This window comes from Carcharodon carcharias, chromosome 5 (assembly GCF_017639515.1).
Source record: "Carcharodon carcharias isolate sCarCar2 chromosome 5, sCarCar2.pri, whole genome shotgun sequence".
NCBI lineage: Eukaryota > Metazoa > Chordata > Chondrichthyes > Lamniformes > Lamnidae > Carcharodon > Carcharodon carcharias.
Genome location: NC_054471.1, coordinates 67,319,220 through 67,346,314, shown reverse-complemented (window position 1 = coordinate 67,346,314; position 27,095 = coordinate 67,319,220). Strand labels below are relative to the sequence as shown.

Sequence of the window (27,095 nt, the reverse complement as noted above, 5' to 3'; positions counted from 1 at the left end):
TTGGTCTCCCACACAATATAACTCTTACTAAAAGAGGCTAGAATAAATTCCTTTACTCCAAAGGTTGCAAGATGGAAGACTTTGCTAGGGGAATTGGTTGATACTGAAGCTGTTGCACCTTCTAGGAAAACAAGCAATTAAGTATTTGAAGTAGGTGACACAAGGCGCTGAGGAAGGAAGCAGTGTCGTGAGATTAGTTTTGGATTGTTCTAGAAAAGGGCTCGCACTGATACAACGGGCCAAATAACTTCCTTCTGTGTGGCAAACCTCAATACTGCAGGTCCTGCTCACAGCCCTATATCAGGGCTGCTCCATAACTGATCATTAAGTGACACAGAAGATCCCAACCTCTGCTTGGAACACTCCTGATATTGGCATTCAGCACAAATCAAATTGGGCTCGCAAGCCCACTACCCAGTAACATTCCAGTGTGGTTCAACATTGTGCTGATCCACACTTGCATAGTATAACCTGTATCTCATCTGTATCCATAGACTATTCTCCTTATCCTATTGAATATTGGACAGGTTCAGGGCAGGGAAAAATAATCACAAATTGTTTGCAGTCACAAGTTAATGGACCGAAGGTCAAAACAGGTGAACATGAATGAGAGAAATAAATAATCGCCAACCACCCCATCCATCACAATCTCTTACTTCACTTTCTTCTGACAACTTCTAGCGACATATCAGGCTAACAATTAGATGACTGAACAGGGAATTTACATTGAAGAAAAATTTACATTAATACATGACAATAGACATTTAAGCTCACAGGATCCAAGTTATATCTAAAAGAAATGTACAATTTTCACTTTAAAATATGCAGTATACTAGAGAGGGAACGTAACAGTATTGAGAAGGTGGTTAAGAGTTTTCTTACATGCCATGACATTATGCTGACTTGCCTATCACTGTTCCTGGGTCAATATCCTGGAATTCTCCACCTATCATTAGCGCAAGGACTATATTCAAGGAGAAAATTGACTATCAGTGCCTTCTCAGGGCAACGAGGGTTGGGCAATAAATGTAGCCTTGTCAATCCAGCACAGATCTCGAGAGCAAATGAATAAATAAGCCCCCACCCCCACCAAATTATAACTTGGATGCTCCAGGTGCTTGTTCTTATGCTTTGAATAAATAGTTCCACGCGTGAGGCCACACTTCCTACGAACCCAAAGCACTTTTTAAAAAAAAAGTTTTACTTGATGCAGAAGAAAGCGAATTTCCACAGAGGTTTTCTGATCCTCTGCTGTAAATTGGACTGAAGAAGAACAGCGGGGGGGGGGGGGGGGGGGGGGGAGTTGCCCAAGAGCATCAGAGTCTTTTTATGATTTAAAACAAGGCAGACCTCTGAATAATTGCACAATTGCACCCCCTTATTAGCTTTCAGCCACCTGGCCTCCACTAACTTACCAGAGGCCATTCTGGATTCCTGGAATTCCCTCCCTAAATTCTGCTGCCTCCCTCTCCGCCTTTAAGACCCTCTTTGCAACCTATTTCTTCAAACAGCTTTTTTTTCCCCCTATTCTCTGCACACCTCCCAGTCTCTCCTTTGGCACAGTATTAATGTTTTTTTTACACCCGGACAACAGCCCGAAATATTTTCTATACTTAAAAGGCGCTATACAAGTGCACGCTATTTCCAGTGGCATTTCCCCTGCATTCACTTCCTCGGAATGTTTTTAAGATTTCATCACCAGACTTAGAATCCGGAGGTAAATTTTATTTCTCCCCAAGGAATTTGTTGATTTTAACCTTGGTGCCAGAATTTAGTTGTGGGACCTCCGATAATGGAGAACATGCTGATCGTTTTTTCTTAATGCTTCAAGGAACTAATTGTTGAATACGTTTTTAGTTCGGACAGTTTGAACCCAATTTGCACCCTTAATTGGATCTCATTTTAATTGATCTGATTTTTTTTTTGAAAGTCGAAGGCAAAGTTTAACCTTTGGACAAATGATATCTGGTACCCATGGTTACACGTATACTTTTATGGCAATGTTTCATCCGGATTGAACAAAGCACCGAAAACAAAAAAGTTCGAACAACGATGTAGCTGTCACCACGTTTACTTAACAATTTGCATTTTGATGTTCAAGTTCAACGAAGAAAAAAAAATTGCCGCTGACCACCACTGTTCTTTTGCTAAGAATCCGTTTCGAAGTTAACAAGTCAGCAGCAAATCCCAAACTCTTTAACAGGACAGAATGTGTGACAGCACCGACTTACTAACATCACGTACAAGTCTCCAGTCCAGGGCTCGGTGAGATCAGTGGAGCATCTCCCACAGGACCAGCATGTTACAGAGTCACAAACCTCTCACTCGGAGCCAGCCTGGGCTCTACCTGTGTGTGCCAGCCCCAGTAACTGTCCAAGATATTTCTCTGAAAGTGTCGGCGGACCCACTTTCTCTGTGTCTCTCTCTCGCGCACACACAGACACACACACCTTCATAAAACAGATAAATAGCTCTCGAATAACCCAGCAATTACACATCGGGAAAGGCCAACAAACCTGCACGTAGAGCGAGTGCGATAATGCACTTGGAAAATAGCAACTTCGTGCAAGCGACTGAAACACAAACTTTCTGCAAAGCCAGAAGTAACGAAAAAAAACCGGCAACTTACCTGGGAGTGAAATAATGTCCTATGTTTTTGCTCCCTCTCCCAAACATTCACTGATCAGCCAGTTTGTGAGAATCTGCAATTTTTATTGTTGCGCCCTACTTTCTTGCTGCGCAGATTGAGCCTCGATGCTTGCACAATAATCACAGCAAACTCCAGCAGCGCCGCTGTCCCCGTGCGACCCCTGGAGCCCACAGCCTGTCACTACAGCTCAGCCCCGTTGTCCCTGTGCGACCCCTGGAGCCCACAGCCTGTCACTGCAGCTCAGCCCCGCTGTCCCTGTGCGACCCCTAGAGCCCACAGCCTGTCACTGCAGCTCAGCCCCGCTGTCCCTGATCGACACCTGGAGCCCACACTATGTCATTGCAGCTCAGCCCCACTGTCCCTGAGCGACCCCTGGGTTGAGACCCTGACACTGCAGCTCAGCCCCGCTGTCCCTGAGCGACCCCTAGGTTGAGACCCTGACACTGCAGCTCAGCATTGCTGACCCTGTGTTGCCCCTGGAGCTAATGTAAAAACAGAACGTTCTGAAACTGACATTATCTGTGGAGAGAGAAACAAAATGAATGTTTCAAGAAGTCCAATATGACTCTTCTTCAGAACTGAAAGGAGTTAGGGATATGATGGATTTTATGCTATTGAAAAAGGGTGGAACAAAAGAGGTCAGGGATAGGTTAAAGGGCGGGAAGATTAAATGACAAATGATAAAGGTTAGCAGTGTCTGAAAGCAAAATAGAATGTGTTACCAGCAGAATAAAGGTCAGCGCTGTCTGAAAGCAAAAACATTTCAAAATCAACCAATTTGATTCACTCCATGTGACATCAAGAAAGGGCTGAAGGCACTGGATACTGCAAAGGCTATAGGCCCTGAGAATATTCCGGCAATAGTGCTAAAGACTTGTGTTCCAGAACTTGCCGTGCCCCTAGCCAAGCTGTTCTAATATAGCTACAACACTGGCCTCTAATTTTCCTCCAATGTGGAAAATTGGCGAGGTATGTTCTGTACACAAAAAGCAGAACAAATCCAACCCGGCCAATTACCGTTCTATCAGTCTACTCTCAATCATCAGCAAAGTGATGGAAAGTGTTGTCGACAGTGCTATCAAGCTCCACTTATTCAGCAATAACCTGCTCACTGGCGCCCAGTTTGGGTTCTGCCAGGGCCACTAATCTCCTGACCTCATTACAGCCTTATCCAACACCATTCACAACTCCTCAGATACTGAAGCCGTCCATGCCCATATGCAATGAGACTTGGACAACATTCAGACTTGAGCTGATTAAGTGGCAATTAACGTTCTCACCACACAAGTGCCAGGCAATGACCATCTCCAACAAGAGAGAATCTAACTATCACCCTTTGACATTCAATGGTATTACCATCGCTGAATCTTCACTATCAACATCTTAGGGGTTACCATTGACCAGAAACTGAAATGCACTAGCTATATAAATAATATGGCTACAAGAGCAGGTCAGAGGCTAGGAATCCTCAGGTGAGTGATTCACCTCCTGACTCCCAAAAGCCTGTCCACCATCTATAAGGCACAAGTCAGGAGTGTGATGGAATAGAAAAGTGAGGTCAAGAGGCAGAGAGGCATAGGGAGGGAATTCCAGAGCACGCAGCCTGGCAACTAGAGGTGCAGCCACCAATAGTGGAGCAATTATAATTGAGAATACACAAGGCCAGATTTAGAGGAGCATGGATATTTTGGAGGGTTGTGGGGTTGGAGGAGATTATGGAGAAAGGAAGGGGCAAGACAATGGGAGGATTTGAAAACAAGGATGAGAACTTTAAAATCAAGACCTTCCTTGGCCAGGAGCCAATGTAGATCAGCAAGCTCGGGGGTGACAGGAGAATGGGACTTGCTGCAAGTTAAGACCATGGATAACAGAGTTTTGGATTACCTCAAACTTATGGAGGGTAGAATGTGGGTGACCAGAAGTACATTGGAAAAGTCGAGTCCAGAGGAAACAAAGGCATGGATGAGGATTTCAGTAGGAGAAGACCCGAGACAGGGGCAAAATCAGGCGATGTTGCAGAGGTGGAAATGGGCGGTCTTAGTGATGGCATGAAAAGTTGGTTGGGAGAGTGAGATATGAGGAGGATGCAGAGATGCTTCAGGGTGATTTGGACAAGCTGAATGAATGGGCAAATGCATGGCAGATGCAGTATAATGTGGATAAATGTGAGGTTATCCACTTTGATAGCAAAAACAGGAAGGCAGATTATTACCTGAATGGCTATAAATTGAGAGAGGGGAATGTGCAACGAGACCTGGGTGTCCTTGTACACCAGTCACTGAAAGTAAGCATGCAGGTGCAGCAGGCGATAAAGAAGGCAAATGGTATGTTGGCCTTCATAGTGAGAGGATTCAAGTACAGAAGTGGGGATGTCTTGCCTTGGTGAGACCACACCTGGAATATTGTGTGCAGTTTTGGTCTCCTTATCTGAGGAAGGATGTTCTTGCGATAGAGGGAGTGCAGCAAGGTTTACCCGACTGATTCCTGGGATGGCAGGACTGACATATGAGGAGAGATTGAGTCGGTTAGGATTATATTTGCTGGAGTTCAGAAGAATGAGGGGGGATCTCATAGAAACCTATAAAACTCTAACAGGACTAGAAAGGGTAGATGCAGGAAGGATGTTCCCGATGGTGGGGGAGTTCACCAGGAATCACAGTCTGAGGGTACAGGGTAGACCATTTAGGACTGAGATGAGGAGAAATTTCTTCACCCAGAGAGTGGTGAGCCTGTGGAATTCGTTGCCACAGAAAGTAGTTGAGACCAAAACATTGTATGTTTTCAAGGAGTACAGATCATGGGGCGAAAGGGATCAAAGGATATGGGGAAAAAGCAGGAGCAGGCTATTGAGTTGGATGATCAGCCATGATCATAATGAATGGCAGAGCTGGGCCGAATGGCCTACTTCTGCTCCTATTTTCTATGTTTTTATGAATAATCAAAGTGATGTGAAGGTCTGTGAATAGACTGGCTTAATCTGCCAGGGAGGGATGGAGTCAGTCATTAGTGAACAAAGTTTGGAGTGGGGTCCGAAAACAATTGCTTCAGGCTTCACAATATTTAATTGGTGGAAATTTCTGCTCTTCCAGTACAGTATGTCCGATAAACAGTCTGATAATTTAGCAACAGTGGAGTAGTCGAGAGAGGTAATAGTGAGGTAGAGCTGGAAGGGACAGCATATAGATGAGGAATAGGAGGGGGCCAAAGATAGATTCTTGGCCAGGTGGGGAACACCAGAGATTAGGATGCAGGAGCAGGAAGAGAAGATATTACTAGTGATACTCTGGCGATGATTAGATAGAAAAGAATGGAATCACGTGAGACCAGTCCCACCCAACTGGAAAACAATGGAGCAGTGTTGGAGGATGGTGTGCTCAACCATGTCAAAGGCTGCGGACAGGTCAAGAAGGATGGGGGGGGGGGGGGTGGAATTTGTCTTAGTCACAGTCACAAAGGATATCATTTGTAACTTTGATAAGAGCTGTTTTGGTACAGTGGCAGAGGTGGAAACCTGAGTGGACTGATTCAGACATGGAGTTCTGGGAAAGGGAACAGATTTGAGAGGTGACAACATGTTCAAGGACTTTGGAGAGGAAAGGGAGGTTGGAGATGGGACAGTAATTGCAAGGGGGCAGGATTCAAAGGTTTTTTGAGAGGGGTGATTACAGTGGATTTAAAGGAGAAAAGACAACACCTGAAGATAAATAATCATTTACAATAATAACATGGAACGGATGAAAGAAGAAGCATTTATAGTATATTCAATACAGAAAAACTTCCTAAAGTGCTGCACACAACTTTGCCAGCATCGCCCACACCCAGAGCAAAATGTTTAAAAACAAAAGCAATTTCATCCCAGGCCAGTCAGAAAAAAACAATCAGGTAGCGACAGTAACGATCCCTACAGCAGATTGTAGGCATTCAGCAATACTTCACGGAAGAGGTTATTAAAATGTGACAAAAATATTTTATCCTGCAGCTGCACAACTTGGTTTTAAAATACAATTATTCGTCAATTATTAAAACTGCAGCCAGCGAAGCGGTAACGTGCGGAAGACTGGCTGCAGTTCCCTGTTGGAAAGATATTCTCTGTCTCATGGTTCTGACACCGGATGTTTTCTGGAGAGGTGAAAGTTCAGCAATGGTTTCTCACTATCAGGTGACAGTGAAAAACAGTAACAGTAAAGTCTTGCTCGGGAAAGCTGCGCTAGAATGAGCAGGTTGGGGGTGGAGGACTGCGGGGAGGATGAGGACAGCGAGTGCGGCTCTATCGGGCTGGAGTTCGCTTATGGGGGAGAAGCTGAGTGTAACATCGTGGATGGAGACCCCGACAACCCAGCAGCACCCGGTGAGGGTATGTACAGTGCAGTCAGCCACCCAACTGATCGCTTCTGATAAACTCGTCCATCTAGTAGTCACCCCAGTCACACTCCCTGTCATTGTCATAGGAATGCTATCAACTGGTCAGTAAATTCAATCATTTGATATCGAGCGTGTACTGTGCTCCAATTATTTTGTCTTCGCCTTGATGGTGTAAATGTAATGTACGTAAGAACTTTCTTTGCAGCCCTCTGGGTCCTTCTTCCCCAAATGATCATCCTTCATCAAAAAAAAAAGGGCAGCCTATCGTCAATCAGTGACCTCAGATGCTTCTCAGCAGGATAGCGACCTGGAGCAGAAATTTGTCAAAATGTTCCCATCCCTATCGTGAAACATGAAGTCCAATTTATTTTATTTATTTATGGGATATGGGCATCACTGGCAAGACCCAGCATTTATTGTCTATGCCTAATTACCCTTGAGAAGGTGATGAGCTGCCTCCTCAAACTGCTGATGCAGTCCATGTGGTGCAGGTACATCCCCAGTGTTGTTAGGGAGTTCCCATCAAGGGCTCTAGGTGACGTTAATTGAACTTGCATAGACTAGGGACCCACCTTATTTGCCACGGGGTTCTCCTGATGTTCTGTGGTTAAATGCACTGTGGTTTGGAGTTGTACAGATCAAGGATGTCCATTGTTTGATGCTTGGTCAGTGCTAAGCCCTGATATTAACTGGGGTGACGATGGTGAACCAGAATGCCATGACTGGGTAATTAGCCTTTGTCTGCCAAGTTTTATCATTATGGGATGACTGCAACCATTTTCCTATGTACATAACAGGGTAGCCCAGCTGAGGAAGCTAAAGAAATACTGTGTTCTGGCAACTAACGGTCATCCACCACCCCCCCCCCCCCCCCAAAGGAAATAACAACATCAAGTGCCTTTAAGCTAAGGAGGGGAAATCAAAAATTAGTCATGGTTTCTGCATCTTTTCTGCAATGTGTAGGTGTTAATGTTAGATGAACAAAACAATAATAACTTACATTTATATAGCACCTTTAACATTGTAAAGAGTCCTATGACGCTTCACAGGAGCATTATCAAACAGCAATTGACTGAGTTATGTCAGGAGATATTTGGACAAGTGACAGATAGGTTTTAAGAAATATCCTGAGGGAGGGTACTCCATAATTTAGAGCCCAGGCAACTGAAGGCCCAGTTGCCACTAGTAGAATGATAAAATTCAAGGAATGTGCAAGTGGCTAGAATTGGAGGGATGCAGAGATCTTGGAGGATTGTAGGGCTGGAGGGATCCCTTTATAGAGATATGGAGGGGCAAATATGGTGGGATTTGAAATTGTTATGACGTGGCAGATGATGTGTGCCAGGCAGACCACAAGGGAAACTTGGTCGCACTATCACAACGGTTTTGCAATTTGTATTTATTACGAAAAGATGTGTGCACTGAATTCAGAAGTAATAAGTCCAACAAGACCTTTGGCGATTTAAAAAATTACATTAAAATATTTATTAAAAAAGTAAAAGACTTCAAGCACATACATAAGACTATAATTACTTACTACTATAACACATCCTAAGATTCCTAATTAACCTGACTCCTAGTTACACACCCCTTTAAGGCAACTGTCCAAAATAGATTTTAGATTTAAAACAGAACCAGCAAATTAACACAATACCCACTTGACAGTGGAATTCCAAATGGCTTTTCCCCAGCTTCAGTTTTGTTATATAGCAGACTCATGCACACATGGCTGGAGGCTTCAGTAAGGCTATTTCACATACTCCTGTTAGATCTTATATGGTCTTCTGACACATAGCAGTTCATTCTCCTTTATATATGTTTCACTCTTCTTAATATGTAAATTCTATTGTTCCATATGTCTTTGAAACTCTATCTTCCTCATAATATAAAAAAACTTTCTTGATGCCAAGATTGTCAGTAACCTTTGGGAATAATAAACACATTCCTTAGCCTAGCTTATCTGGCTAGTTGGAAACAGACTAAGATCCCTTTGAAATCCAAATAATCCCTTCATTTACCTAAAAATGTAAATTCCCTTCACACCTTGCATCCTAAGCCAGCATCCATGTTTACTCATCAGCATGTCAAGCACCTAGCTTTTTTTGATGATTCCAAGCTTGCAGTCTACGTGACTCCAAATGTAATTAAATCACACAGACAGACCCAGCCATACTTTCCCCATAAACTTACTCCATAATGAGCCAGTAAAATATTATGAAAATTATTATAACTTCATCACAAAATCAAGGATGAGAATTTTACAATCGAGACTTAACAGAACCAGGAACTAACGTAGGTCAGCGAGCACAAATGATGGGTGAACATCTAGGGCTTGATGCAAGTTAGGATATAGGCAGTAGAGTTTTTGGATAAATTCAAGTTTATGGAGAGGGCAAGATGAGAGGCAGCTACAAAAGCATTGGAATAGTTAACCTGGTTAAGCCTTTAGTTAAATAATCTTCTAATACTCTAGTCTTATATATGAATGAGTGCCTTGTACTGGAATTCAAGAGAGCCAGATAGAAAAAATAAAAGATAAAACTGGGTTTAAAGTGAGGGGCCAAAACTGTAGTGTAGTTATAATTAGCCACATAACAGCTACATAAATACTGTGGTTGTTGGAGATCAGTCATCTCAGTACCAGGACATCACTGCAGGAGTTCCTCAGGGTAGTGTCCTAGGCCCAGCCATTTTCAGCTGCTTAATCAATGGCCTTCCTTCCATCATAAGGTCAGAAGTGGGGGTGTTTGCTGATGATTGCACAATGTTCAGCACCATTCGTGACCTCCTCAGATACTGAAGCAGTTTGTGTCCAAATGCAGCAAGACCTGGACAATATCAAGGCTTGGGCTGACAAGTGGCAAGTAACATTCACGCCACACAAGTGCCAGGCAGTGCTCATATCCAACAAGAGAGAATCTAACCATTGCCCCTTGACATTCAATGGTGTTACCATCCCTGAATTCCCCACTATCAACATCCAGGGGCTTACCATTTGATATTATGACATAGCCGATGGGAAAGTCTGAGTTGCTTAAATCCCAGAGGGAAACTTGAAACAACTGTCATAATCCATTTTTGTAATTTGTAATTTTGAGATGCAGACTTGAATTCCATAGGAATAAGACCACTGAGTCTCATGGTTTTTATATAAAACTAAATTAAACATTTTTATAAATTTAACAACAAATTAAACATATGAATATGACCGCAGGTTACTACTATAATAACTTTTTAACACGTCCCGAAATTAACCAATCCCAGGTAAATCTCCATTAAGGCAACATAAACACCCAGACTTTAAATAAACACCAGGCAAAGCACCTTTGACTTTACTAATTCCAAAGGAGGTTCCTTCGCAAGTTGGTTGGAGACATACAGGCTGGTTAGATCTTAAATGTCTCTACCCTACATACAAACAGCTTTCTTTATATACCTGGCTTTCCCTGTGAATGTAAATTTTCCATTGTATCACTAGGTCTTTTGAACTTCAGCTCTTCTAACAATAAAACCCCTTTCATAGCATCAATTTTAGTAGTAAGCTGAAAAAATAAACACATTGTTTGGCTTCTGCTAGCTGGTACAAGATTTTACCCGCGATCACGAATGGTTTATTCAACAAATGCAAATGAACACTTTAGCTTACTGTTCTCCTTACTGTTCACCCAATTAACATCTCAAAACTACTATACATCAAAGTACCCAGACTAGCTGGCTTTAATCCAATTCAGATACACACCTAGACACAGACCCCCACTAGAATTATTTAAAAAAATAATTTCCAGTAACATTACACACATTAATATCTCTTCATGACATCCCCCTCCCTATTGAAAAATGAACCCCGTCATAATTTTAAAAGACAGCTTCATTTTTAATAACCCATCTTACACTATCTCCTATATGTGTTACACTATTACATTACCAGATGCATATATTAACATAATATATATACACAAGTCCTTGGTATCAGCAGAAATCATTCCAGTTCAGTGTCCAGGTTTCAAAATGACCAATTTTCCCTTTATGCTTCAAACTCTTGATAACGCATCTGCATTCAGATTCTCTCATCCAGCGACATGTATTATCTGTAGATTAAATGGCTGCAGTAATAAACTCCATCTGAATAGCTTTACGCTTTTGCCTCAAAATTTGTCTAGAACCTTTAAAGGATTGTGGTCTTTATAAACAATTGTTTCTGATGAATTGTTTGCCACAAAGATGTCAAAATGCTGCATTGCTAACACCAAACCCAATGTCTCCTTTTTGATCGTTGAATAACTTCTCTGCTGTGCGTTCAACCTCCGTGAAAAATATCCAATTGATTTTTCAATTCCAGTGTAATCTTCTTGTAATAGTATGAAGTCTGCAATCTTCCGATCGTGGTATAGGATAGGAACCTGCTTTTGTCACCTCATTCACCTTTCAATAGTCCGCACATAGTCTTATGTTTCATCTGGTTTTGGTACCAGTACAATAGGCGAACTCAAGTTCCTGCAACTAGACTCAATATCATTTTGAAGCATTAAACCAATTTATTTCTGTACTTCCTTTACTTCAAGTTTCCTATGTCGCTTGCATCAACGGCCAACAGAAATTGCTTGATGTAATTGGGTACTGCCAAAACTGGTGTCGTAGTTAATACAGTTTTCAAACTATCAAATTACTTCTGACACTCCAGTGTCCATTTAAACTTCTTGTTCTTTTTTAATAGTTCAGCCAGTGGAGTAACCACACTGCTAAAATTTGGTACAAATTTCCAGTAAAACCCACACAAGCCCAGAAATCTCAAAACTTCTTGTTTTGTAGTTGGCACTGGGAAATCCACGATAGCCTTGACTTTCACTTTTGAGCCACCTTACCATGTCCAATCATATGGCCTAGATATGTAACTGCCTAGAAATGTAACTTGCACTTTAACAAATTCACATTTAGCCAAGTTCATCATCAAATTGGCTTCTTGTAATCAAGAAAATAATTCTTCCAGATGCTCTGACATCTGACTGAAAGCTATTAAGTTAACAATATAAATGGCACAATTGCCTAGACCTGCAATTAAGTTGTTTGTTAGTCTTTGAAATGTCGCAGGTGCATTCTTCATACAAATGGCATGACTTTAAACTGATGTAGTCCATTTTGCATCACAAAAGCCAATATCTCCTTTGCTCTCTCCAATAACAGTACTTGCCAATATCTTCTTAGTAAGTCAGTCTTTATGATAAATTTTGATTGTCCCACTTTCTCAAAGCAATCTTCCAACCATGGTATAGGATAGGAATCCGCTTTTGTCACCTCATTCACCTTTCGATAGTCCACACACAGTCTTTGTGTTTCATCCAGTTTTGGTATCAGTACAATAGGAGAACTCAAGTTCCTGCAACTAGACTCATTGATATTATTCTGAAGCATGAAATCAATTTGTTTCTGTACTTATGATAACTTTGCTGGATTTAATCTATAAAGATGTTGCCTTATTGAAGATGAAACTTGTACAGACACATCATGTAAAGCTAAATCCGTCCTCCTCAACTTATTCCCACAAATAGTTTTGTGTGACTGCAATGGCTTTTCCAAATCACTTTGACACTTGTCTGGAAGGTAACTCAATATTACATTTAAATTTTCAAGTACCCCCTCATTATCCAATTTGATTAAAGGAAAATCAATTTCAGAGTCCTGCACATCCACCTCTTTCTCATCATCCACCATCACTAATACCTCTTTTTGTCCCTCTTCCCTGTCAAAGTATTTTAAAGCATATTTACATGACACACCCTCTGCTTCATTCTTCTATCCGGAGTATTTATTAAATAATTTACTTCTCTCAATTTCTTTTCAATCTTGTAAGGTCCACTAAAGCTTGCCTTTAATGAGTCACTCAGTACTGGTAACAGAATTAGCACTTTTTCTCCAGCAACAAAACTGCAAGTTTTAGCTTTCTCATCTGCGTTCACTTTCATCACTTGCTATGATATCTTTAAATGTTCCCTAGTTAACTCAAATGCTCTGCTCAATCTCTCTCTCTGAAGTTTGATACATAATCCAGGACAGTAGTTTCTGAATTTTGACCCATCAAATTCTCATAAGTCAATTTCAGTGGTTCCCTTACTTCATTACCATAGACTAGTTCAAAAGGGCTAAAACTAGTCGATGGCAAATAACAAGAATGGAATTCCTCCATCCCAATCCTGTGAATAATCCTGACAGTACATGTTCATCATAGTTTTTAAAGTTTGATGCCATCATTCAAAAGCCCCTTGTGACTCTGGATGATAAGCTGTTGACTTAAATTGTTTTATCCCCAAAACTGTTCATTATTTCCTTAAACAGTTGTGACATAAAATTTGAACCCTGATCTGATTGTATTTCCTTAGGTAAACCATATCTTGTAAAAACTTTAGTTAACTCCTTCACAATCTTCTTACTTGTAATATTTCTTAAAGGCATCACTTCAGGAAACCTGATAGACACACCCATTGTTGTCAGTAAGTACTGATTTCCACTTTTCGTCTTAGGGAGGGGTCTTATACAATCATTCATGACATTAGTAAAAGCTTCTTCAAATGCTGATGTTGGGATTAAAGGTGCAGGCTTAATCACTGCTTGTGGTTTCCCTATAACCTGACATGGGTGACATATTCTACAGAATTTGACTACATCCCTATGCAATCCTGGCCAACAAAAATGTTTCTGCACTTATGCCTGTATCTTTCTAATTCCTAAATGTCCCTCCAATGGAATTTCATGAGCAATCCTCAGAATCTCATTTCTATACCCTAATGGGATAATAAGCTGATGTACCTCCCTCCAGCTTTCATTTGCTGAAACATGATCCTGCCTCCATTTTCTCATTTTGCCTCTGTTTTTGAGTAAGCTTTCTGATACAACTGTTTGAATTGCAAATCCTGCTGCTGCAACTTAATTAACTGCCTTGAGTTAAACAGTTTGGCTGAATTGTTCTCTCCTGTCTCTTCTTTAACAGTGTTATTAAACACAATGCCAGCTAATTAGATTTCAACACCATCCAGCTTTTGAACTACCTGCCCTTCTTGTTTATCTTGTTCTTCCCAATGAGCTTTTGATCTTGTTATCACACAATCTGGAAACAATCCAGGGTGCTCATTCTGTACAACTTCTGTTGAAAACACTTCTACAGGCTGTTCAACTACCATAGGCATCACCCACATTTGTAATCCAGCTATATCATTAACCAGAGTAAATTGAACCCCTACAATGGGCAATTTTTCCACTATTCCAACAATAACTTTGCCAGCTTTCCACTTAGTCCTTAAATTTACTTTCCACAATGGAATAGATTTAGCATCTCCATGAACCCCACTTGTCATCACCTGCTCCTGCAATTCTCCCTCTGAACAACAAATATCACTATCCCACAACATTAAGGATTGACTAGCCCCTGTGTCTCTTAAAATTTTAACATCTTTACCTACTCCACCCCGTACACATGAAAAGACTTTCCCTTCATGTACAAAGTCTTTAAACATTTCTGCAACTTGCTCCTCAGAATTCTCTTGGGTAAACTGTGAACATATTCCCACTTCTTTCCCTATCATTGATTTTCCCTGTTTTACCTATACAAAAACCACTGTTTTCTCCCGTGCCTGAACTTCAGAACCCACAGTACTTTTACTTCCAGAACTTTTCTGCACTCCAATAATTCCAACAGATTTTCCCAGTAATTTCCAATGCACTGACTTCGCATGCCCCACTTTATTACAATGAATACGTATCACTTTTCTAATGTCACTTCTATCTTCAGCACCTCACCTTTTTATTCTGAGAAAAAACTTGCTGAGATTTTCCAGCTACTCTTCTTCCCTGACTACCCACCTCCCTTTCATCTTCCCATTTTCTATCCTTTTCCGATTTAAAAGGGTGATGACAAAAAGGTTTAGCTCTATGAACTAACTCACAATCATCAGTTATCTCTGCTGCTTGACTTATGGAAACAACCCTCTGTTCCTCCACATGAGTTCTCATTACCGAAGGGATTGAGTCTTTATATTCTTCCAAAAGAATTACTTCTCTAAGAGCTGCATATGTGGTCGCTATTTTTAATTCCTGTACCCACAGGTCAAAATTACTTTGTTTTACTCCTTCAAACGCAATATAAGTTTGCCAGGGCTGTTTTCTCATATTCCTAAATTTCTGGCTGTATGGCTCAGGAACCAACTCATATGCGATCAGAATAGCTTTTTTTTTCCACATCATAATTCACCGATACCTCTTCAGATAGCAAAATGTATACCTCATGTGCTGTACCCACCAACCTGGACAATAATGTCAAGTTTTCCTGTGGCCATTTCATCTGTTTAGCTCTCTTCTCAAATGAAATAAAGAATTCTTCAATATATTTTTCCTCAAACTTTGGAAGAGCTTGTACAAATTTAAACACCTCCCCACTGGATTCTACTCTGGAGATAAAGCTTTCCTCACCTCCTGGCATCTCTTTTTTAACTGCCAACATTTTCCGTTGGAATTTTCTCTCTTTCTCTTTCCTCCCTCTCTATCTTCACAATTTCTCATTCCCTTTCCTGTTTTCCTTCTATCTCCTGCCTTTCTAAATGCTCTGTCTCTTTCTTTTTCTCCCAATTCAATCGTTTTCATTTGCAACTGAATTTGAGCCCATTCCAATGAACCACCCCTTGGAGAACTCTATCTCTCAGATATTCCTTCCAATTTCAAATGCTGCGCTATCACTTCAATTATATCTGATTTCCTAGCCCCCTCAGATAACCCCAATTGTAATTTATCTGCCAACTCTGTCAACTTACTCTTGGTTACTTTTTATAACTCAGAGTTATGTCTTCTACTTCCATGAAAGACTTTGCCATGGATACAACCATTTTTGCAGTCTCACCACTTCTAAAAAATCTCATCAACTCCTGAATTCAAAGTGCTTCTCATACTTGTAACCTTAAGATTCATCAATTGCAAACCAATCAAGGAATTACAAATATATCCCGCCAAGAGCCCCCAATTATTATGACACGACCAATGGTAAAGACCGAATTTTTCAAATCCCAGAGGGAAACTTGAAACAACTGTCACAATCCATTTTTGCAATTTGTAATTTCAAGATGCAGACTTTGAATTCAGTGGGAATAAGACCACTGAGTCTTGCGGTTTTTATATAAAACTAACTTAAACATTTATTAATTTAACAACAAATTTAACACATACACATGACTACATATTATTACTATAACAACTTTTTAACAAATCCCCAAATTAATCACCCCAGATAAATCTCCACTAAGGCAACAGTAACCCATAGCGTAGAATTTTGCTGTCGGCGAGCAGGGGGTGGGGCCCTCTTGCCAACACGTAAAATGACACGGGATGATGTCGGGCGAAACCCCCGATGTCACCCCCCTTTTTAAATTTTCAGGAAGGCAGGGACGCAGCAAAATCAGGTGCCGGGCTGCTGACCTGTCAATGGCCACTTGAGGCCATTGACAGGATGATCAATTAAGCAATTGAAGGACCTGCCCGTCCAACCTTAAGGTTGGCGAGTTGGCCAGGAGCCCCGGCGGCAAATAAAGAAAACATAAAACCTCATCCAGCAGCGGGATAAGGTTTCATGTAGGGTTTTAAAAATTGTAATAAAGTTGTTATGTAAATTATGAGCATGTCCCAACTCATTTGACATTGTCACATGAGGGGATATGTAAGGGAATTTTTTTTCTTCTTTTTTAATATTTTTAAAAGTCGAGGCAATCTCCCTGAGGCTGCACTTAGCCTCAGGGAGATGAGTGTGCTCTTTTGTGCATAGGCGCGAAAGAGCACACTGTCGATTTCAGTGATTTTTCCCCCGCGCCTGCACAAGGAGCGCATAGCGCTTCCCGGCGGACATCACGCTGGGCGGGCCTTAATTGACCTGCCCATGTAAAATGGCGGCGCGGCCCCGATCATTGGTAGAAATCAGCTCCACACCCACTGGCGATTGGGTCAGGCCCACCCGCCCGACACACAGAAAATTCTACCCATAGACTTTAAATAGACACCAGGCAAAGCACATTTGACCTTACGAACTCCAAAGGAGGTTCCTTCGCAAGTTGGTTGGAGACTTACAGGCTGGTTGCCCTACACAAACAAACTCCTTTTTTACATACCTAGCTTTCCCTTCGAATATAAATTTTCCATTGTATCACTAAGTCTTTTGAACTTAAGCTCTTCTAACAATAAAACCCCTTTCATAACACCAATTTGATTAGTAAGCTGAGAAAAGAAACATGTTGTTTGGCTTCTTCTAGCTAGGTGCAAAATTTTACCCACAGTCTTGAACAGTTTATTCAACAAATGCAAATTAATGCTTTACTTTACTCTTCTCCTTACTGTTCATCCAAATACCATCTCAGAAGTACTATGCATCAAAGCACCTGGACTAGCTGGTTTTAATCTAATTCAAACATACACCTAGACAGACACCTAAATACAGAACCCACTAGAATTCTATTTTTTTAAAAATTCCAATAACATTATACACATTAATATCTCTTCATGACAATTGACCAGAATCTGAAATGCACCAGCCATATAAATACTATGGCTACAAGAACAGATCTGAGGCTAGGAATCCTGCAGTGAGTAACTCACCTCCTGACCCGCCAAAGCCTGTCCACTATCAACAAGGCACAAGTCAGGAGTGTGATGGAATACTCCCCACTTGCCTGGATGAGTGCAGCTCCAATATCACTCAAGAAGCTTGACACCATCCAGGACAAGGGCTGCCCGCTTGAGTGGCGCCCCTTCCACAAACATTCATTCCCTTCACCACCGATGCACAGTGGCAGCAGTATGTACTATCTACAAGATGCACCATAGGACCTCACCCAACCTCCTTAGGCAGCACCTTCCAAACCTACGACCACTACCACCTAGAAGGACAAGGGCTGAAGATACAAGAGGACATCACCACCTGGAAGTTCCCCTCCAAGCCACTCACCATCCTGACTTGGAAATATATCACCGTTCCTTCACTGTCGCTGGGTCAAAATCCTGGAAGTCCCTCCCTAACAGCACTATGGGTATACCTACACCACATGGACTGCAGTGGTTCAAGAAGGCAGCTCAGTACCATCTTCTGAAGGGCAATTAGGGATGGGCAATAAATGGTGGCCTAGCTGGTGATGCCCACATCTGGAAATGAATTTTTTTAAAAAGCTTTTTCATTATCCAGATATAGACCCGGATAGTAATAGTGTCAAGGGAAGAGTTCCCGAAGTGTATTCTGGAGAACTTTCTTGCACAGTATGGTTCTAGCCCAATGAGGAAGGAGGCACTGTTGGAATAAAATCAGAAAATGTTGGAAATACTCAGCAGATCTGGCAGCATCTGTGAAGGGAGAATCAGTGTTAATGTTTCAAGTTGATGACCTTTCACCAGAACTGGGAAAAGTTAAAAATTTTTTGAGCACGTGAAATGGAGTGTGGGAAGAAGAGCAAAGGGGAAGATCTCTGATGGAGTGGAAGGCAGGAGAAGTTAAATGACAAAAGATTTCATGGTGCAAGGCCAAAAAGAGTGGTAATGGGACGAGTAAAGAAACAAAAGATGTATCGGAAGGAGGTGTGAATGGCAGGATCCTGAATAGTTGTCCTCCAAATTTAAAGTAAAGGAAATAGAGGGAAATGAGAGAAAAAAGCAAATCATCATGTAAGCAGTGGGAATTATCTAAAATTGTTAAACTCAGTGTTGAATCCAGAAAGCTATGAAGTGTCCAATCAAAAGTGCCTTTCTTTAAGCTTGCGTTGAGCTTCATTGGAATACTGTACCAGGCCAAGGACAGAGCGGAGAATTAAATGACAGATGACTGAAAGCTTGGGGTCACATTTGTGAACTGAGTGAGGTATTCCATAAAGCATTCACCCAGTCTGTGTTTGGTCTTCCCTGTGTAGAGAAGACCACAGTGTATATACTAAACTGAAAAAAGTACAAGTAAATTACTTGGAAGGAGTGTTTGGAGCCTTGGACAGCGAGAAGGGAGGAGGTAAAAGGGCATGTGTTGAATCTCTTGCGCTTGCCTGGAAAAGGTGCTAAGGAAAGGGAGGGTGTGTTAAGGTGACTGAGGAGCGGATCAAACTATTTCAGCGGGAACAGTCCCTTTTGGAAAGTTGAAAGGGAGGGGAGGGGAAGATGCGTTTTGTGGTGGCCTCAGTGGAAATGGCAGAGGATGAGCCATTGATTAGGGAGGCTGGTGGGGTCAAAGGTGAGGGTAATGGGAACCATGTTGTGGTTCTGGGAGGCAGGGGAAAGGGTGAGAGCAGAGGTACATAAAATAGAATGGACACATTCAAGGGCCCTGACGATCATGGGGACAGAGCAAATCTTAGTTTGAGGAAAAAGGAAGAATATCAGATGCACTGGTATGGAATTTTGCATCGTATGAACAGATGTGACAGAGATGGAGGAACTGGTAGAATGAAATAGAGTCCTTACAGGAAGTGGATTGTGACAAAGTGTGGTCACGGTAGCTGTGGTAGCATATTAAGCCCACTGGATGGGCTTATATCCTATCCCCAGGAATGGAGACTGAGAAGACAAGGAACGGAAGAGAAGAGTCTAAGGTAGACCATGTAATCACATAAGAAAAGTGGAAATTGGAAGTAAAGATGATTAAATTTTCCAGTTTAGAAATAATAATCCTGGACAAAATTTGCAGTCACTTGGACAAATGTGGATTGGAATGAGATGTTAAATCTATTAGTACAAAATCTAAAATGACTCACCATTCACTCCTTGTCCAAGGTGCATTTTAAAGCTAATTTGGGCTGCAGGTTCTTGTAGACCAAGAACAACTAACCACAATTTTTGTACACTTCCAGGGCAGACAAGACAAAAGTAATGTCGACTGGACTGGCAAATGGATTAGGTGCTGTCTCTACCTGACTAATGACTAAAACGAGAGAAAGTGCGCAGAGAAGTGTGACATAATAGATTTTGGTAGGGAGAATGAGGAGAGGCAATATAAAATAAAGGATACAGTTCTAAAAGAGATGCAGGAGCAGAGGGACCTAGAGGTATATGTGCATAAATTGTGGAAGGTAGCAGGGCAGATTGAGAAAGTGGTTAACATGGCACATGGAATCCTGGGCTTTATAAATAGGGGTGTAGATTACAGGGGCAAGTAAGTTACGGTGAACCTTTACAAAACACTGGTTTGGCCGAATATTGTGTCCAATCTGGACACCACGCTTTTTAGGAAGATTGTGAAGGCATGAGAGGATGCAGGAAAGATTTGCAAGAATAGTTCCAGGGATGACAGACTTTGGTTATATGGGATGAGGGACTTCAGTTAAATGGATAGATTGAGAGAGTTGTTCTCCTTAAAGGGAAGGTTGTTATGATCCAATCCCATAGAGACTAGTAACTTTTTAAAAAAAAGATGAGTTCCCAAAACAATCCAAAGGAAGAAACTGATGGGCAAAATCTCACTTTTAAACTTTTATTGTAACAATCAAGCCAAAATCAACATTATTCAAACATTATTTAAAACAGGCAAATGATATTTCAAACAGAAAGGTAAATTTCACTTTAAATCGATACCACAAAAGCTTCTGACACACACGTAGCATCATGGGCAGTCCCAAAGTTTCTCTCAGCTCTCCAGCAGAGATTCACCACATTTCGCCATGTCTAGTTGAATCTTCCAAGGGCCTTTGCCAATGGCTCCACACCGTCCAAATTTTCTGGATACAATCATCACCAACAAAGCACACTTTGACGAACCCTCCTTTCCTTCAGCCCTGACAACAGGGATTCCCAGAAACTTCCTTATCCAATCCTTGAATAAACCTCCGTTATAAAGTCTGGTCGGCTCTGGTAAAACTGCCTTTTCCACAGAGAGATTTGCTGCTCCTTTACTGAGCAGTAAAGAGCTTTTCTTCAGCGAGTTTTACTTCCTCTGCCACCACAAGATTTTTCTGAGACAGTGTCTTTGTTTTCTGCCCAGCTGCAGCAGAACACCAGCTGTAACTCAAAACCCAAATTAGTTGTCTGCTTGTCTTTAGCTAACTCTTATTTCCTTAGCAACCTAGATCACCTAAGCATTTCTCAGAAGTCTAATGACAACATTTCCAGGAACCACTTTAACTTCTTCTCCCAGAACTTTGTTTCACCACGGGTTTAATGAGACCTTCACAAAGCTCAAGGTTCATTGCACCTTCCCCCTTGAGAGAAAGATATCTTACCATAGTAAGGATTTTTCACAACATTTTCAATGTACAACACATCTTCAACATTGTGAACGTTTTAGCGATTAACTTAATACACACAGCAGGTAACATGCTTTGTCCCTTTTGTCATATTTCGCCATTGAACATCTTGTATTTTGCAATACTGTAGGGTTGAGCGAATAACAAAACAACTGAATGTGACAATTAGGTTTTAAGATTCCACCCACATGAATTCTTAGAGTCCCTTCTGCAAACAAGATTTTATTTCACTACTGGCTGATCCACTTTCTTTCAATCTCCTTAAAAGATTTCCCTTCTTATTTTGCATAGTCTTTGTAGTTTTTCGACGTCCTTGTCTTCCATGTTGTACTTTAGTTTTTTTCTATCTCATGTTGTTTCTTAAAATCTGTGTCGGATGGTGTACAGACTGGACCCTGGGGTGTGAGGGGTCCAAAGGTTTTACAATTTGTTTGGTCTGGTTAACTTTGACATGAACCACATTGCTGATTGTTGGCAATCCATCTTGTTTCTGGGTATAGGCTATAATGAACTGGAACTCGAGAAGAAATTCCCTGCCATCCTGCTTTTTATTCTCTGGGTTCAGCATCTCCCCTGTTTCTCTTTAAAAGTGGACACGGCCTACCATCAGGGCTTTATTTGGTGCTGGTTTCAGAATTTTCAGCTTTTAAACCAGGCTGTGAACCAGGGGTTAACTTTTGATCTCCATTTCCTCCCTATCTGCTGTTTTCTTCATGTCCAAGTCTATAAAAAAATGTTTCAGCCAACCAAACATCCGAATTGTCCTTCATAACAACTGAATTCACCTAATCTGGTTTAAATTCAAGGTCACTCTTAACATTAAGTTCTTTTCCACAACCTGATCCTTCGTTTTACTTTTCCAGGAGTTGTATGTTTAGTTGTATCCTTTAGTGTGAGCGGTTCATTTTTCTGCCGAGTAAAATCCTCTTTAGCTGCTATAAGAACTTCATTGAGGTTATTTCAATGCATAGCTGAGGAAGTTTTAATAATCTTTTTTATTCAGTTCACAAATTCTCCTACCCTTCTGCTGCTTCTCCATGTTCCAGTGAACTTGAGCTTTGACTAATTCCATTCTAGCAAGATCGATTGCTTCCTCATTCTGAAGTTTTAATTTATGTTCAAGAACACATATTCTTTTCTGCAGCTCTGTAACGTTAACATTGAGCTCAGCTTTCCCTCTTTCCTTCAAAGCATGCCTTTTCTCTGTTTTGTCATTAGCTTTGAGTACTGTTGCTATTTGCTTTGCCAAACCTTGCTCATGCTTTTCCTGCATTTTTAAACTTCTCCATCTGCCATTAGCTTTTCCTCCTCAGCTGGAAGCTCCACTGTCCTTTGTAATCTAGCAGGCTGAGTTTCTGACTCTGTTAACACATTTTTAGTTGGAACATCAACTTTAACATCATGTTTACAGAACGTCATTGATTCTTTCACTCAACTTTTTCTGTACAGCTTCAGTTACAGTTTCAGCAGCCTCAGCCAGCTTCCCTGAAACCATTGGAGACAGCAGCACTTTATCCCCAGCTATGTCATGTCTTAGTAGGAAATCCACTCCGTCACAGAATCACACACAATCACAGAATGACACAGTGCAGAAGAGGCCCTTCGACCCATCGAGTCTGCACCGACACGTGAGAAACACACAACTTCATTGACAAATTAGCAACGACATCCACAATAATAAGATCAATGACTAAACCACATTATAAATTAACCTCGTGCAAAGGAACGAGTAAACAGCTTCCATCAATGCCCCATATTAATACTTTTTTTATTCAGTGAACATTTTGGAGAGAGCTTTATGTCTTCTGACAATATTGCCAGGAACCACTCTAACTTCTTCTCCCAGAGCTTAGTTTCACTCTGGGTTTAAAGGGACCTCCAGAAAAAAGAAAATCCAAGCTTTTTCCAAAGCACAAGATTCATCACAAGGTTGAGAGGAGATTTAATGAAGATGTTCAAAATCATGAGGGGTTTGGATTGAGTAGATAGAGAGAAACTGTTTCCATTGGCAGAAGGGTCGAGAACCAGAAGACGCTGATTTAAGGTGAATGGCAAAAGAATCAAAGGGGACATGAGGAAAGGTTTTTTAAACATCGTATGGTTAGGATTTTCAATGCACTGCCTGCGGTGTGGTGGAGGCAGATAATTGGAAATTTATCTGAAGTGAAAAAAATGGAAGACCAGGAGGAAAAGGGTGTGGGACTAGCTGAGTGGCTTTTGCAGAGAAAGGGACACGATGGGCCAAATGGCATCCTTTGGTCCTGTAACGATTCTATGATAAATATTCTTTGCTCCTGCTGCAACTGCCACCATCAACATAATTAATATCATAACAGATTCCTTTTACAAACCTGCTATTCCTAACTAAAGATTTATTTGGCCCCAACAGAATTTCCATTGTAACCCATAGAAGAACTAAAACTTTTGAGACCAGCCTGTAATCATTGTCACTTAGTCAGCCCTTGGTCAACTGGACTTGCTTCCAACAATAGTTTGATTGTCAGTTTAGAGAATATTTTCTCTACCTTTTAGACTTTACAGAGTGCCAAATGTATATTAATTGTGTTAATTATGTTGTGGTGGGCGTTAACTAGGGATGCTCTTGTTAATAGATACAGATTAAATCTGTAGTTTTTAAGTTAGGAGGTACCTGCTTATAATGTGTAATTCTGTAAATAAATGCTTATATATGTGAGTAAAGATTGGCTTCTATCCTTCACCAACTGGATTTTTGGATTATGACACAGAACTATCAATACTGGAAATAAAATTATTTTAAGTACTGAACACAACATTTTGATCAGAAGTAACTTGCATGCAATAAGTATGAGCTCTTAATTTAAGTGGGTTGCTAAAAGTGAGGAAGAAGTAAACCAAAGAAACGTATGGCTGAATTATACGAGGCACCAGATTCTTCTTCCTGCCCCATCTCAGCTAAAAGATAGCATAAAAAGGAGCATAAAATCCAGCCCATGGATTTATTTTGAAGTACCCAACTTAAGAATCTTATTCTGATACACATCGCTGTTTATGTTAGCAATAAACAACAATTTCAGGAAAAGTCTATGGATTAAAACACAAAATATTATAATAGCTGTTTTAAATTGGCCATTAATAGGCGCTCGGGAACCTCAGAGAGCTGCTGGCCAATTAGAGGTCATTAGCTCTCCAGAACATAAGGGCAGATACATACAGCGCTGGATCAGGATTTGAGTAAGTGTCTGGGAGTGTCACCGGGTGTCAAGTTGACAAGCCTGGCAAGGGGTGGGGGACAAGGGGTTGGGGGGGCGGGGTGGGGTGGTGTTGGTGGGGCTAGGGTTTGAGAAGCCATGGTGGAGGGGAACCTGACAGAGGGTAACACCATGGGGAAGCAGCTAAGGAGACAACCATCCTCCTGGCAACCAGCAGCCCAGGCAAGAAAACCTGCTTGGCTGGGCGCTTGGCATGGACTCCTCCCGCTGCCAATTAAAACTGCGTGTCTCAGTAAAGATTCTTCAATTTGATTGCTTAAGGTGATACATGGTTGTTTGCCCTGTTCACACAGGTCTCACATCCTCTGAAGAGGGCACTCCTGTTGTTTCAGATTTTGAACTACCGTAAATTTCACTGCAAAAGCCCATAGAAAGCCTGTGGGCAAGTGTAAGTGTAATGACTATGTTCTTTCCTGCAGAATGGAGGGTGTGTTTAATTGTTCCCCATCCCAGGGGTGAATAGTCCTTGTTTAATTTTTCAAAATGCTTTTTTTTTTTAATTTTTCTTTTTAGTTATGCACTTCAGTGATGACTACTGCACAGAGGTCAAACCCAGGATCCTGCTAATGGGATTGAGAAGAAGTGGAAAATCTTCTATCCAGAAAGTAGTCTTCCACAAAATGTCGCCTAATGAGACACTCTTCCTAGAAAGTACCAACAAAATCTGTCGGGATGATATCGCCAACAGCTCTTTTGTTAATTTTCAGATCTGGGACTTTCCTGGGCAGATTGATTTTTTTGATCCAACATTTGACTATGAGATGATCTTCAGAGGGACAGGGGCCTTGATATTTGTGGTTGACTCACAGGTAATGTACTCTAAACTTTAGATCCAGCTGCTAAAAACTGTTACTTTCCATCCAACATCTTAAATTCCAAGGGATCTTTCAGTAGATGTCAAACATGGATGATTTCTTACACCATGAATGATTGGGATAGATTTCGAATAGATCTAGTAACTCAAGACTGGGCACCCATGAGGCATTGTGGGTCATCAGCAGCAGCAGAATTGTACTCAGCTACAATCTGTAAACTCATGGCCCGGCATATCCCCCATTCTACCATTATCACCAAGCCAGGGCATCAAGCCTGGTTCAATGAAGAGTGCAGAAAGGCATACCACGAGCAGCACCAGGCATACCTAAAAATGAGATATCAATCTGGTGAAGCTACAACAGAAGGCTACTTGCATGCCAAACAGCATAAGCAGCAAGTGATAGACAGAGCGATTCCATGATCAACGGATCAGATCTAAGCTCTGCAGTCCTGCCACATCCAGTCGTGAATGGTTGTGGACAATTAAACAACTCACTGGAGAACAAGACTCCACAAATACCCCCATCCTCAATGATGGAGGAGCCCAGCACATCAGTGCAAAAGATAAGGCTGAAGCATTTGCAACAATCTTCAGCCAGAAGTGCCGAGTGGATGATCCATCTTGGCCTTCTCCAGTGATCTCCAGCATCACAGAAGCCAGTCTTCAGCCAATTCAATTCAATTCACTCCACGTGATATCAAGAAATGGCCGAAGGCACTGGATATTGCAAAGGCTATGGGCCCTGACAATATTCCGGCAATAGTACTGAAGACTCGTGCTTCAGAATTTGCTGCATCCCTAGCCAAGCTGTTCCAGTACAGCTACACATGGGCATCTAACCGGCAATGTGGAAAATTGCCCAGGTATGTCCTGTACACAAAAAGAAGGACAAATCCAACCCAGCCAATTACCGCCCCATCAGCCTACTCTCAATCATCAGTAAAGTGATGGAAGGCGTCATCAATAGTACTATGAAGCGGCACTTGCTTAGCAATAACCTGCTCACTGATACTCAGTTTGGGTTCCACCAGAGTCACTCAGCTTCTGACCTCATTACAGCCTTGGTTCAAGCATGGAAAAAAGAGCTGAACTCCAGAGATGAGGTGAGAGTGACTATCCTTGACATCATGGCAGCAATTGACTGAGTGTGGCATCAAGGAGACCTAGCAAATGGGAGTCAATGGGAATCAGGGGGAAAGCTCCACTAGTTGGAGTCATAACTAGCACAAAGGAAGATGGTTGTGGTTGTTGGAGGTCAGTCATCTCAGTTCCAGGACATCACTGCAGGAGTTCCTCGGGGTAGTGTCCTAGGCCCAACCATGTTAGTTGCTTCAGCAATGACCTTCCTTCCATTATAAGGTCAGATGTTTGCTGATGATTGCACAATATTCAGCACCATGAGCAATTCCTCAGATACTGAAGCAGTCCATGCTCATATACAGCAAGACCTGGGCAATATCCAGGCTTGGGATGACAAATGGCAAGTAACATTTGCGCCACACAATGACCAGCTCCAACAAGAGAGAATCTAACTATCTGCCCTCGACATTCAATGGGATTACCATCACTGAATCCCCCACTGTCATCATCCTGGGGGTTACCATTGACCAGAAACTGAACTGGACCAGCCATATAAATACTGTGGCTACAGGAGCAGGTCAGAGGCTGGGAATTCTGAGGTGAGTAACTCACCTCCTGACTCCCCAAAGGCTGTCCACCATCTACAAGGCATAAGTCAGGAGTGTGATGGAATACTCTCCACTTACCTGAATGAGTGCAGC

The 27,095-nt window shown here is 41.6% G+C and overlaps 2 protein-coding genes across 4 annotated transcripts in view; one reads left to right on the top strand and one right to left on the bottom strand.

Moving 5' to 3' along the window:
* The window catches only part of ankrd6b (ankyrin repeat domain 6b), a 231,035-nt gene extending 228,285 nt beyond the window's left edge, over positions 1-2,750 (bottom strand). Inside the window, exon 1 of the mRNA XM_041188597.1 lies at positions 2,630-2,750. The gene's annotated coding sequence lies outside the window, so the exon portion shown is untranslated. The remainder of the gene's footprint in view (positions 1-2,629) is intronic.
* Positions 2,751-6,779: 4,029 nt separating this feature from the next.
* LOC121278407 (ras-related GTP-binding protein D-like) overlaps positions 6,780-27,095 on the top strand; it is a 62,300-nt gene continuing 41,984 nt past the window's right edge. The window contains exons 1-2 of one of the 3 annotated variants that reach the window (XM_041188803.1): positions 6,780-6,998; positions 25,011-25,306. In XM_041188803.1, the coding sequence (XP_041044737.1) occupies positions 6,863-6,998; positions 25,011-25,306 (432 nt within the window). In that variant the 5' untranslated portion in view covers positions 6,780-6,862. Of the gene's footprint in view, positions 7,114-25,010; positions 25,307-27,095 lie in introns of all 3 variants that reach the window. The other 2 variants (XM_041188802.1, XM_041188801.1) reach the window with 2 other exon arrangements.